General features: G+C 38.5%; 1 protein-coding gene across 1 annotated transcript in view; it reads right to left on the bottom strand.

The window, feature by feature from the left end:
- Positions 1-15,289, bottom strand: part of DOK6 (docking protein 6) — a 236,768-nt gene that overhangs the window by 117,366 nt on the left and 104,113 nt on the right. The window contains exon 3 of the mRNA XM_034064995.1: positions 5,958-6,072. Coding sequence (XP_033920886.1) covers positions 5,958-6,072 — 115 coding nt within the window. The remainder of the gene's footprint in view (positions 1-5,957; positions 6,073-15,289) is intronic.

Raw genomic sequence — 15,289 nt, 5'->3', positions numbered from 1 at the left:
CAGAATAATATTAATATCAGTTAAACTATATCAATATAGTGCAATTCTAAAAAGAAGCATCAAATGAGGTGAGTGATTGACTTTTTGCAATAACCTAATTCTATTTTCCCCAGGACTTGAATAGTGAATGTTTTAAGGGAATGACAAAGTATGAACTCTTAAAAACAATTTCTTTCTTGATTGCAGTGGCTCTAGAACTTTAGTTCATTCATGACTGGAAAGAAACAAACTCCTTCAATCCATCTACTTCTATACAGTATGGGGCATTCTACCAAAGATAAGCCAAATATCAGTATCTTGGGGGATGTCTGTATTTGTTGCACAGCTACAGTTTTAAGATTTCTTTGTGATTTTGCCCCTTTGTCTCATGTTACATCTCATTCTATACTCAAATCATTGAAATCACATTTCAACCCTAATTTCTCTTGTTTCTGAATCCATAGTATTTCATAGAATCATAGAATAGTTAGGATTGGAAAGGACCTCAAGGTAATCTAGTTCCAACCCCCCTGCCATGGGCAGGGACACCTCACACTAAACCATATCACCCAAGGCTTCATCCAGACTGGTCTTGAACACTGCCAGGGATGGAGCATTCACTACCTCCCTGGGCAACCCATTCCAGTACCTCACCACGCTAACAGTAAAGAATTTCTTCCTTATATCCAGTTTAAACCCCTGCTGTTTAAGTTTCAACCCGTTACCCCTTATCCTATCACTACAGTCCCTAATGAATAGTCCCTCCCCAGCATTCCTGTAGGCCCCCTTCAGATACTGGAAGGCTGCTATGAGGTCTCCACGCAGCCTTCTCTTCTCCAGACTGAACAGCCCCAACTTTCTCAGCCTGTCTTCATCATGGTCCCCTGATCATCCTCATGGCCCTCCTCTGGACTTGTTCCAACAGTTCCATGTCCTTTCTATGTTGAGGACACCAGAACTGAACACAGTACTCCAAGTGAGGTCTCACAAGAGCAGAGGGCCAGGATCACCTCCTTCGACCTGCTGGTCATGCTCCTCTTGATGCAGCCCAGGATACGGTTGGGTTTCTGGGCTGTGAGTGCACACTGCTGGCTCATGTTCATTTTCTCATTGACTAACACCCCCAAGTCCTTCTCTGCAGGACTACCATGAATTTCCTTTTTGCCCAACCTGTAGTTGTGCCTGGGATTGCTCTGACCCACGTGTAGGACCTTGCACTTGTCATGGTTAAACTTCATGAGGTTGGTATCAGCCCACCTCAAAAGTGTGTCAAGGTCCCTATAGTATTTGCAACTGTATCTCTCATTTATCACTAGTTTTACAAGATCATCAATTTTCCTCACCTTCTGTCATTTAAAAATCAGAAGAAATTTTACACAAATGTGAGCAGGTGGGTCCACGGAGCCTAAAAGAGACAGGGATTTTTATCACTTAGTATTTTGCTGCTATCACTAAAAGAAAAATAATGCTCCCTGACCTAGTGCAATCAGAAACTTTCATTCATTCAATGCTAGCTATTATTCAGGCACAATCCTTATCATGCTAGTAACTTCTGTAATAGCACCATAACCTTCTAGCTTTAACCAGTATTCATGTCCACAGGTTTCATTCTCTTGCTGGTCCTGCACAGCCACCATTTGTCACTGTATCACACCTACAACTTTAGGGAGAATTTACAGGACATTTCAGAACCTCTGTCTCAGTCCAGACACTTGGGTTACTGTCACATTACAGACATGTGGTTTGCAGAAAGAGGAGCTTCTCTGTAGATACAATTGTCTGAGCATATCTATACAAAAACTAACAGCATACTCACCTGATAAAAACCCCACCACCACCAAAACAAACAAACAAAACGCATCCCAAAACCTTTTTTTTTTTTGTAAAAGCTGTTAGGGAAAGACACCTCAAACCTGTAGTTAGCACCCAGAGTTAAAAGAATTTCTCCTTTTGCTTGACAATATGCTGTGGAGTGCAGAAGGAAAACTCACATGGGAAGGATTTATGTGAGGCTGTGTGGGACTTCACTGCTTTAACCCCTAGAAACTTTCCTCTAATTTTTCAGTCTATGTTGGTCCTGCTATTTGAGTGGCCATAGCATCACAGACTGATACTGCGCATATATTCTGCACCTGTTCTTGAAGTAAGATCACTTTGTACCTTAAAAACTTACTTTTTTTTTTCTTTTTTCTCCTTGATGCATTCAAAAGACAACAGAATTATCTTTTAAACCTTTATTATGCTCGAGTAAATATGCTCAATTTCCTCAAACTGCTTCATTTTTCTCCACAGTATTCTGTCCCTTCACTTGACCTGTTTATACATTTGGCAACATTTAAGTTTGTCTCAAGTCTGAGCGTGTTAACAACCCATGAGTTCTGCATTTCCCTGTTTCTAAAGGAACTGAGATTTTGATGATTATTGACTAAACAAAAAATAAATAATTGTTAAATTCCCTTAATGGCAGTAACTTTCACATGATTTTCACATTTCAGGAAACTGAGACCTTAGCATGTTTCTTGCTAAGGTGGCAGCAATTTCCCATCATCTGGAGGAGAATTCCCACTCTTTAAAGTCTGTCTTTAGTTCACTGACTTATAGACTACTTTTCATGCTATTTAGTCAGCCATGACTTCCCATTAGCTTACTTCCATTGAAACAATTCTGATAGTAACTGAAACAATTTAAAAGTTACTTGCTAATCACAAACGTCACAAGTCTCTGTCCACTAGAAGACATGTCAGAAAGAGATACAGAGACAGCAAGCAGCTTCCTTCTCTCCCTGAAGAGGGATGATTTTTCTTTAAAGACTTGTTATCCCATGCTTTCAATCAAGGAACCATAGTAGCTGAGACTGGTTTGCTCTTCAAAATATTTCTGCAGAGCTTCAGAACTCAACAGTCTTCAAATGCTGGGAGCACTGGTAGTAGTGCTGGGAACAGCTAGATTATAACAAAAACATTTGGAGGATTTCATTTTGTTTTTTTTTCTTGTTTTCTACAGATTTTTTTCAGTAGCGAATGATGACAACAGAAAATGAGATGCTCCTCAGATGACTAACTTTCTGAAACCCTAATGGTAATATGGGGGCTACAGCCCATCCAGAGGCCAGACATGTCAGTATTTGCCTTGAAGACAGTAAGTAAACTGAGGGCCTAGAAGCTGCAGGAGCTTAGGAAAAAAATATAGGCTCCCAGCCAGCACACCCAGTGGGCTCATATCACAGCTCTCAGGCTTTCTGGGGAGGACCAAAACATTCTATATCTTTAGAGACCTATTTTAAAACACAATAGCATTTTTCTCTGCTTAATTCCATAATTAAGAAAGCTAAGTAACAGAAAAAAATGTGCTACTTTTCATCATATTGACTTTTAGACTGCACAGCGAAAAAGATACCAGCTCATACTACCAAACCCAATATGATATGGTTGTTTTAAAATATTTCCCATTCCTTCTTATGACAAAACCCCTATCTCGCATTGTTCAGTCCCCATATAAAACCAATTCAACTTTGAGCATTACTTCCTCCTCCTTTTCAAGAAATAATTGATTCTACTCAGAAGGTCTTTTGCAATAGGTTCAGTGTTACTGTCCTTCCATCTGCCTCTGGTAGGTCAAGATGACAGAAAACAAAGTATCTGCTCTGTATATTTAGAGACTCAATGGTGGAAAAATACTCATCTTATGAAACTTCGGGTTCCTAAATATTTCAAGAAGGTCAAGCAGTTATGATTCTGGAAGAAGATTTTTGACTGAGTCAAAAACACTCGAGTGTTGGTTTGTTTTTTTTTTCTTATGAAGCCATAGGAAAGAAAGGGTATTAAGAGAGTAAAGGTATTACTGTGTTAACCAAAGAAGTGGCCTGATTTGCCAAAATAAACCTCATTGTGTGTATACCATAAGGCTGTTAAAATCTAGGCATTGTCCCATAGAAACCAATGCCACTAAGAGATTTCTTTTTTTGGTTTTTTTTTGTTTTTTTTTTAGAACTGAGAAGAAACTATTTTTAATGTAAGAAGCAGCTCTCTAAATATTCCTTAAACTTATTAAAGTTTCAAATAGGAAAGCAAAGTACTTGGCACATTTCAGCGGCAGTAAAAATGGTAATAGTTCCATGTGGGAAGACAGAACTCAGCTGTGGAAATGAGCTGCAAAAGAAGTTTTTTTTTTTAGACCATATCTTCGTAGTTCAGAACACAAAAAAGATTGAAGTCCAAGAGAGTCAGATCTTAATGAAACAAAGCAGTACATCTATCTTATCTGATGGAGATGACACCGTTTATACTGTTTAGACAGACTGAAGGCCTGGAGAAAGTCAAACTGATTGAAACTCCACTATACCCACAGCTAAGATTTGTTGTCTTCCAGAAAGACCAAGATATCTCACACTTTTATAGCTCCATCTTCTCTGTATTCTCAGATCAGGTAGTTGTAAGGAGCAATAAGATCTTCTGAAGCTGTTTCCTCTCCAGCCTGAACAAGCACACAAGCTCTCCACTGGCTCATCACTTTACCCAAGGCTCCATTGACTCAAAAAACACCTTTGCACAGAACATAGCCTTAAGGCAGGGTACCTCATATTGTCATCTTGTTAGCACCTTAAGGTCTTGTGTACACAACTGGTCTCATGGTTAAGGAGTTGCATCACATTTGTTACAGTAAGAAAGGATAAGTGTGCTAGACATGCTGAGCTTTCTTAGGCTTGCCTCTTTGGTGAAAGAATCCTGAAGTTATGATTTGCTGTCACTCTTTTCAAAGATGCCTGCACCATAGCAATTCCAGAGAAGGAATAATATCTTTTCATTAGAGATCAAGGGGAATGCTTACATGGGCAAATGGAAAAGTTTCCGTAGAACCAGTTTCAGTGCTGTTGAAATATTATATAAATGGTTTTATTTGATTATTAACTATATTATAGAGTCATTATTAATTCTACTACTTAGAAATTAAAATCTTTAATGTGAACTATTTATCTAACAAGCTGTTAAACTGATCCTAGAAAGCTAGAAATTTCTATGTCTGTTTTTAAATTAATAAACAAATCTTTGCAAGTCTGTATTTTCATGTACATAGGAATGTTTGCAATTCTTGATACAAAACTCACATAATTTATCATCTTATGCACCTTTAACTTACCTCCTCCACATTTCTTGAATTTTGTTTCACTGTATTTGACTTAGATTGCACACCATGCAATGTTTCTATGATAATATTAATGTATCATTTAAAAATGCACAGTTTCAAATATGTCACTAAACAAGCAGAAACTTTAGCATTAAAAAAAATCTCATTCTTAAAACCAAAAAACAAACTGATAAAATATACCGTAGGATACATACATGTACAACTGCAATTTCAATAAGAAAACAGTGTAATTTAATAGTGCAGTATCCAGTGACTCACATGTAACTACCTGTCATTACATATCATGATGACCAAGCCTTGTTCTCAACTTCACTCATTCATTATACCCTGTAGCTGTTCAAACCACAGACTGCTTGACATTCAGCTTTACAATATCCCGAGGTTTTAGCTGGTATTTACCTCTTATTTGCAAGGGCATGATAATTATTAGCTTAGTAAGTGCCTATAGCAAAACTTTGTAAAAAACGAAAAAAAAACCCCGAAGAATGTTTCACATATTGACTTAATAACATCTCATAGGTATTTTTTACTCAGTTTTACAAGTTCAGTCAAAATTCTCCAGTCCTTAGACCATCTGCATGCAGTCAAAGATAACTAATGGAAGAAAGAGTTCTGTAACATCCCCAGCACCTCGCAAAGTATACTAAAAAAACCCAACAAACCAACCCTACCAACTCCCCTAAAAACTAAACCTCAAACTCTGAAGTTCTTGTTTACAACAGATTCTCTTAAGCTAAATATTTCTATCTGGTGTTTTAAGTTAATTCATCCGAAGAAAACTTTGATCTGCAACTTGATTTCTTCAAGCTAGAAATGTGGTACCAATTGCTTACCTGACTCACACGCAAATGTCTTTGACGTCTCATCATGAAAGATAATTGCCACTGCATGCTTCTTTGTCTCTCGAGGCAATCTAGTTATGTTTTTGATATTGTGCAGCTCAGTTACCTTAAAATGAAGAAAAGCATTTAAGGTCAATGTATAAATAGTACAAATAAAAATATTAACCACAACTACTCAATTTTTACTATAATCTCCCTCCCCCCAGGTAATTTACAAGCCTTTTAATTGATAACAAATCATAAACAGGCAGAATCTGAAGCTGTAGAACCTTCTATAAAAAGTAACATGTTCTACTTGGAGACATAGTTATTACAATGACATTTAGACAGTTTTGTGATGATTCTGTAATATATTTTTCAGTTTCTTATTTGTACAACTTTGATCAGTTTCAGAATCTGCATCAGTTACCTAATATAGGAACATCAGTGTTTTATTGGTTAAGGGAAGTAACTTAATTATGCCATTTAGTATCACTACATTTGTAAGGTTACCTCTGATTCTGTCACTGTGAATCACTGAAAAAAGCCTGGCTCTGTCTTTTCTAAAATGTTCAGATATAAAGAATACACTCAATAATGAGTATACAATGAATAAACCTTCTCATCTTCAGGCTTAACAGTCTCAGCACTCTCACCTTTTCCTCACAGGAGAGATCCCTCAGTCCCCTCATCATCTTTGTGACCCTTCACTGCACTCTTTCAAGTATGTCCATCTGTCTCATGTACTGGAGAGTCCAGTGCTGAATCCAGCACTGCAAGGTGTGGCTTCATCAGTGCTGACTAGAGGAGAAGGATAACCTCCCTCGACCTGCTGGCAAAGATTCTCCTAATGCAGCCCAGGATACCATTAGTTTCCCTTGCGGGAAGAGCATATTCCTGGCCCACGTACATCAAACCCTTTCCAAGCTGAAGAAGTTTTAGTTTTATCTGTTGGGCAAATCAACAGGTTGACAGAAAAAAAAGACCCACCAGTTAACATCTCAGAAACATTAGTTGTCGCTAAAAACAAGAAGGACCAAACTAACAAACAAGCTCCTCAGTATTTCTATTGTTTATCTAATTTTTAATATCAAATAGAGATAGGAATATTTTCTTCCATGCTTCTCGTTTGAAATTGTACAGTATGTTTTCCTCCAGGATCAGAGCAGAAAGATAGAGGCAACAGTAATGATACCATGAAAGTCTATCCTCCCACTGACAGAGTGAACTGAAGTTAATCAAATTCCAAAATCGAGGTTTGATGCTGATGAAGCATGAGTCATTTCTCTACTTGCTGAACATTTGCAATTAATGAATAAACACCTGAGATTTTATATTATTTTGTATGAAGGAAAAACAAACTTTGCCTTGGCAACCAGACTATTTTTTCTCAGTTATTTTTAAAAGTATGGTTTAATTTGCTGTTGTTTTTAATAAATAAATAATCCTTTTTAAAGGGGAAAAAAGTTTCAAAGGTACTGAAAAGACAAAAAAAACCCCAAAAACCTTACAAAAGTTGTAACTCCTTTGACATAATTTCGACCATCTCTTTGCAAACCTCAAGGTTTTAAATACCAATCAAATTGAAAATTTATCAAAAAAGAAACCTCTTTTTATGAGTAGTGCATTAGACAAATCTACTCTTTTAAGCAACGAATGTTATACTAAAATTTGCTCCCTGTGCTATCATAACAGACTTGTTGACAAAATAGTGTAGTTCAGTGAAAATTTTGCTGTTCTTCACAACAACATAAAGTCTGGAACTATCTAGAGCATTTGCAACTGGGAAAAATTAATGTGCTATTACACATGCAGGAGTCTTACCTAGACTTCCCACAAAAAAAAGAAGGAAATATTCCCATAATGGGATTGCACTTTGTCTAAAACTTTGGTACTATTAAAACTAACCCAAAACAACAAAAAATTTGAAAAACAGTTTTCCTATTTCCCCGCATTGGTATCCTTCTAGAACAAAATGAATTTCACAACAAATAAAATACCTGTTCAGTGAGTAATCCTGCAAACATTTATTGCCTACCCTTATCCTTCATGATTTCTTCCAGTAGGGTAAATAGATCACAGAATCGTTAGGGTTGAAAGGGACCTCTGGAGATCATCTAGTCCAACCCCAAGGCAATCCAACCCCAAGGTGGCCAAGGCAGGGCCACCTAGAGCAGGTTACACAGGAACACATTCAGGTGGGTTTTGAATGTCTCCAGAGAAGGAAACCCCACAATTTCCCTGGGCAGCATGTTCCAGTGCTCTGCCACCCTCAATGTAAAGTTCTTCCTCATGTTGAAACTTTGTGTGTTTTAGTTTATGGCCACTACTCCTTGTCCTGTCTCTGGACACTACTAAATAGAGTCTGGCACCATCCTCCTGACACCTGCATTTGAGATCCTTTTGTGTTAAACTAATATTATGTAGTTTAAAATTTTTCACTAGAACACTAGCATGTTAACTTAAGATTTTTTTTTCTTTTTCTCTATTAGATATTGGTGCTACCATTTAGTGCAGTATTCCATGTGGTGCTTAGTATGGTACAGGACTTTTAGTGCCTGGTCCATTTCTAGTTCTCCTACTCCTCATCAATAATTTCTGCCTCATATGTCCATCACTCAGCAGCCCACATACACGTTTCCTTGCTTTTTTTTTTCTTATACTTGGTTTCTTGACTTTTCTGTATCAGTCCCCAACATAATTTTACTTGTTTCTAGAAAAAAACAAATAGTTGAACACTAATTGAAGAAAATATATAGAATAATTACTTAACTTGTATGTAACAAACTTTCCCTTGCCAAGCTTTGTGGATTCCACTTTTTTCCACATCTCACAGTTTCTTTCTTTCTTGGGGAGGTTGGGGGTGACATAGCTATATCAGAAACATCTAATGCCTTTACTTCTGGTTAATATTTGATGAAAGGACATGACTCTGAAGGTCTGCAAGGTAGGACTCATAAAGGCAGCATCTCATTCCTGCAAAATTAAACTAGAGTAGTCACCTGAGTCTCAAAGCTACCTATCTGTGCTGGTTTCTGGAACTTGCTTCCTCTCACAGGCAGGAATTTGAATCCCCACAAAGGTTCCACATCAGCACAGCTGAAAAGAAATGCACTTGATCTGCACAGTTTTTGGGGGTGAGTTTCAGATTGTTCACCAAAAATCAAAACTTCTTTACAGAAGCACATCAAGCACTGAACAAAATACGAAAGACCCTATGGTTAGTTTTCTGATGCCGCTGCTTCAGAGCACTTAACAACCATCCAAATAGCGCTTCAAGTAATGCAAAGCACTTCCTCTCATCCTCATTGTTTTTCCTTATCTTGGTCTGCAGATAAGCATAAAACTCTAATTTGTTTTCTGTTGGTATAACATCTCATATAAAAGGAGCATCACTTTAGGAGTGTCTACTTGTTTCATTTAAGAAAATTTTATATAGAAATAATGAAAGAAATAATCATCAATGCCTTTTAAGTTCTGTCTAGGCATATCTGAGTGGATCAACCATTTATAAAAAAGAAAAAAAAGAAAAGAAAAGAAAAGAAAAATAAGAAAGAAAAAGCTGTCTGCTTCTCTATATTATGACTGTTTTAAAAAAGTTTCAATATTTCTTTCAAAAGAAAACAAATACAATATGGAGCTATGCATCAACCTTAAGAGCAAGAGAAAAAGCTGGAAAGGACTCCTCTGAAAGAATGAACAGTTAACAGATCTCGTTATGTGGTCAAAAGATAAGAGGATCAGAGGAAAAACACAGTTTATGACCTCACTTAGGAAAAAAAAAATCTTTGTTTTCTTGAAGAGTTTCCTTATCCTACAGCTTATGATAATCATTTGTACCTGAAGGGGTTCACAGGAACTGGAGTAATTTTTTGGCATGAAGATCCTAATTTTGATGCTAATACCAAATAGCTTCAATTCCCTGCATCCTGCAGAATGCCCAACCATTGCCTGATGCCAGAGGACTGAGTTACAGGAAACACTAAAGGATTGGTCTATATTAGTTTTAGTGCATTTCTGTGTCAACAGACTTAGAAATGATCTGAAAAACGTCTTTATAGATTCCAGAAGTTTAACTCCACTTCTCCTCAGCTTAAACAACAATCTTTTAATTTCTGTAAAGTCATGAAGCAGACTGCTAGTAAATAAAATTCCTAGTGCAGGAAAATTACTAACATAAAGATAGTCTGTGGTGGCCAGTAGCAAACACACTAAATCCAAGCGAGAAGCACAGGGATAGGCCGATGATCCAAGAATTTATTCAGGATTGGTATATGGAAAATAAAACCTCCAAACTGTAAACACAGCCTTTGAACTGGATAGCCACCTCTGGCTAGCCAGAAGACATCAGATAATAGATTACTAGTAACAAACTTCCGGTCTGTCTAAAAATGCTTTAGCCCTTGACATTTCAGAACTCTCCCACACTGGTTATAACAAATCCTCCATGTTAAGAGCTTATTTTTACATGGGAAAAACACCCACATATTTTCTGTCTGGGAGTCTCTGACACATATTACAGCAATCTAGACTTCTTTTTCAAAGTGCACTTGTTACCTTGGTAAATTTCAGGAAACAACTGCAAGATCACATTTTCATTATGGCAGCAAAATATTTTATATGACAAACTAGTCACTGTCAACACAATTTAAGATACTCTTCAAAATGTTTGGGGAGTTTTGCTGTTTTTTGCTTTTTTTTTTTGGTATCTTAATTATTACAACAACAAGGTGCTTGGTGACAGACAGCATGGCTTCACTAAGGGGAAATCCTGCCTTACCAATTTGGTGGCCTTCTATGTCGGGGCTACAAAAGTGATGGACAGGGGAAGAAAAGTTGACGTCATATATCTGGAATCGTGCAAAGCGTTCGACACTGCCCTGCATGACATCCTTGTCTCTGAACTGGAGAGACATTAATTTGATGAATGGACCACTTGGTGGATAAAGAACTGGCTGGATGGTTGCACACTAAGAGTTGTGGTCAATGGCTCAATGTCCAGCTGGGGACCAGTAACGAGTGGTGTCCCTCAAGGATCGGTGTTGGGACTGGTCTTGTTCAGCATCTTTGTCAGTGACATGGACAGTGGGATTGAGTGCGCCCTCAGCAAGTTTGCTGACGACACCAAGCTGTGCGGTTTGGTTGATACGCTGGAGGGAAGGAATGCCATTCAGAAGGACCTTAACATGCTTGTGAGGTGGGCTGATACCAACCTAACAAAATTTAACCACGACAAGTGCAAGGTCCTACACCTGGGTCGGAGCAACCCCGGGCACAGCTACAGGTTGTACTAAGACGAGATCCAGAGCAGCCCTGACTTGGGGGTGTTGGTTGATGAGAAATGAACATGATCCAGCTTCAGTGTGCGCTTGCAGCCCAGAAAGCCAAACATAACCTGGGCTGCATCAAAAGGAGCATGACCAGCAGGTCGAAAGAGGTGATCCTGCTCCTCTACTCTGCTCTTGTGAGACCTCACTTGGAGCACTTTGTGCAGTTCTGATGTCCTCAACATAAAAAGTACATGGAACTGTTGGAACAAGTCCAGAGGAGGGCCACGAGGATGATCAGGGGACTGGAGTACCTCCCATATGAAGACAGGCTGAGAGAGTTGGGGTTGTTTAGCCTGGAGAAGAGAAGGCTGCGTGGAGACCTCATAGCAGCCTTCCAGTATCTGAAAGGGGGCTACAAGGATGCTGGTGAGGGACTATTCATTAGGGACTGTAGTGACAGGACAAGGGGTAATGGGTTAAAATCTAAACAGAGGAAGTTTAGATTAGATATAAGGAATAAATTCTTTATGTTAGGGTGGTGAGGTACTGAAATGGGTTGCCTAGGGAAGTTTTGAATGCTCCATCCCTGGCGGTGCTCAAGGCCAGGTTGGATAGAGCGTTGAGTGACGTGGTTTAGTGTGAGTTGTCTCTGCCCATGGCAGGGGAGGTTGGACCTAGACGATCTTAAGGTCCTTTCCAACCCTAACTATTCTGTGAGTCTATGATTCTATATTCTTAGATGTGAAAGGCTATTAAATTACGAAGCACACTTATCTACATAAAGGCTCAGATTGACTGGGATCTTGCTTCTTAACAATGTTATTTGTTATTTTCCGAATTACTTTGGAACTACATTTAGTATTTTAAGTATTTTAGGGACAATTCAGTACACATTTTCTCTTGAATACGTCATGCTTCATTACTGACATACACCAGACATTTATTTGCTGACTGTACTAGTAATCTGTTCTAGTCAGGGAGCTGAACATCTGTGATCTACACTGTCCACTTCCGTGTAACATGGTCATGTAAATACTATATGTATATAACACATCTAGGGGTCTGGTTCTCAAAGTATATGTTTAAAAAGATTGTATATCTCTTTTATAATTATAAGAAAAAATCTTCTAAATTATATATTACGTCTGTATCACTACTAAAATATAATTCCACAGTACACAGGAGGTCCAAAAAAGATAAAACCCCACAGAAATCATGCATAAAATCTCAAGTGCTCCATTCTGGGTTATATCCTGTCTGAATTGTTCCAAATGCATGCTTCCCATATGAAATGGTGAGGCAAATGATTCTGTGATTCCACCTACTGAAGTTATTTCCACTATGTAGAGTCCTGGAAATTGCTTGGGCACAGGAAAAGGTCTGAATTTGCATTAATGGATTTCTGTTTTGCATTGCACACTATCTTCCTGTCATTTAATTTCTATCTAGCAAAAATAAAAGGAGAAGAGAGCTACAAAATGTAATTGTCCATCCTTTTATTTCTTAATAATGGCCCACATATTACCATCTGTTGCGTAATACCACACAAGCAGTAATGTAACAGAGCAAAAGCCAACACAGTGGCAAGGAGCAGGAACTCTAGTGAGTGATGCCCAGACAGCAGAGAACCACCTCAAACCAGAAATAGCATGGATGTTTCTGGTAAGAGAAGAGAGGGATATGAGAAGCAAGAGCTATGCTAACTACCATAGCAAGAAAAGGGCAAAGGAGGCACCAATATGCTGGCTGAATGCTGCTGGAAAAGGAGAAAATGAGATGCTGGTACATTGCAGATGAAAAGAGTACAGAGAGGAGGACCTCAAAGAAACAAAACCTCTCCCTTCAGCTCAATTTTCAGCCATGGTATCTGCAGCTAATGGCAACTCCTTTTACATGGCTAAATACAATTGCCACAGAGTACAAGCTTTGGTACAGCTTCAATCAGAGCTGAATGTGATTTTGGCTCCTAAAAAAAAGGCAGCATGCTGCCTGAAAAACATAGACCTTTGGACTGGGGAAATGGCTACATCAACAGAAGCACTACCAGTAAATCATGGAAAGTGACTTTTCCTTGCTCAGCACTCACTAGATCATACCTACAATACTATGTCCAGTTTTGGGACGCCAGTGCAATTGATAAACCAGAGCCAATTCAGCAGAGGGCCCCAGGACTGCCAAACCTAGACCACCCATGCTGTGGGGAGAGGTTGAGGGACAATGGCTGCTCCAGCCTGCAGCAGGGAGTACTTTGAGGTCACCTAACAGCAGCCCTCACCCTCCCCTTGCCTGCAGGGAGGTTATCAAGGAGAGAGACGGGGTCTTCACAGTTGTGCCTGGTGAAAGGAAGAGTGACAACAGGCATAAACTGAGACAAGAGATGTTCAGGTTGCATAGGAGAAGCAAGCCCAGCAGTGGGACAGGCCTCCTAGAGACACGCTGCAGTCTCTCTCCCTGGAGGTTTCAGAGACCCAACTCTTGAGACAAAGGTGAGCAACCATGTCTGACCTCAGAGCTGGCTCTACTGTGAGCAGGAGTTGGACAAGATACTTCTTGAGGTCAATTAACATATGAATTAACCTGTGAGTTTAGGAAAGTGATGCTAAAAGATATGTAAGGCTATTAGAACCTTTGTGGGTTTGGGAAAACCCATATGAGATGACACATTCAGACTATTTAAAATAAAATATATTTTCATGACTTCAGCATATTCTGCATAAGAACACACATGGCAATCAACAAGAAGGAGGAGCTGGAGAGGGACTCTTCATCAGGAACTATAGTGATAGGACAAGGGGTAATGGGTTTAAACTTAAAAAGGGGAAGTTCAGGTTAGATATAAGGAAGAAGTTCTTTACTGTAACGACGGTGAGGCACTGGCATGGGTTGCCCAAAGAAGTGGTAAACACTCCATCCCTGTCTGTGTTCCACACCAGGTTGGGCTGAGGCTTGGGAGATGGTCTAGGGTGAAGTGTCCCTGTTCATGGGAGGGGTTTAGAACTACATAATCTTTAGAGTCTTTCCAACCCTGCCCGTTCTCTTATTCATTCTATGACTAGGGATGCAAAAGACAGAAAAACAAGACAAGGTGAAAATGTTCCGAGAGGCAGAAGAAAAAAAAAACAAACTTATTTCATGAAAGAATAGCAAAACTTAAAATACAGTATTACAAGAAGACCATAATAAGGAAGAAGAGAAATCTCAAGATCAGAAAAGTGAAAGATCACATAAAAGCAAAACCAATTCACAAAGAAAACAGAAGAGTTTTTTCCATCTCTGCATGCAGATTTATCCTTGGAAGATGAGTTGTTATGGTAACAACACTCTCCTGGAATTTTGCCAAGAAGTGGCATATCAACCTCCACATTATGCCTCTGGGGCAGGTCTCCAGCTGCTATTTCAGAAGAATAAGTGTTTAAGAAACTGCTATCACGTAAATGTTCATTCCTGTAAGCACTAAATGAAAACTACATCTATAACAGCACAAAGGATTTTACCTGTCCCAAAGCAGGGGATAGAATGAATTTATATGTTTAAAAAAATTTGGACTAAGTATAAAACAGTAATGTCAGGGCAAGAAAGTGAAGTCTGATGTGAAAAAAAATACACATAGGTCTGATAGTGGAGGGATACTGAATAGTTTCTTCTTGCCCTCCAGATAAAACTGAGATTAAAAAAAAAAAAAGGCAAACACGAAAATGTTTATTTTTTCAGCATTTTTGGCTAATGTCGATGAACTTATGCAGATTTAGACTGAACATGAAATAAAATAACATCTTTTAATTTCCACTTTTTTAATGAGCACTTACCACATAAGCAGTTACAAACTCTTTAGTTTGTCTCTATGAAATCTAAGAAAAACAAGGATGGAAACCAAATTTACTTTACTAGCTTTTGTTATGCTTCTTTAAATGCTATATTGTTTCACAGTGTTTGTAAATTAAAATTACCAGGGCAGAACAAGCATATTAAGTTATACCAGCTACCTTTAATAGGCAAAGAAGTAGGAGTTTTGCCAAGCCAAGTTACTTTACTTCCTCTCAAACTGTGATGCTATGATACTGCCAGGGTTGAACT

This window comes from Melopsittacus undulatus, chromosome 1, assembly GCF_012275295.1.
Source record: "Melopsittacus undulatus isolate bMelUnd1 chromosome 1, bMelUnd1.mat.Z, whole genome shotgun sequence".
Taxonomy (NCBI): Eukaryota; Metazoa; Chordata; class Aves; order Psittaciformes; family Psittaculidae; genus Melopsittacus; species Melopsittacus undulatus.
Note: the sequence above shows the minus strand (reverse complement) of the source record. Positions and strands in the feature narration are given on the sequence as shown.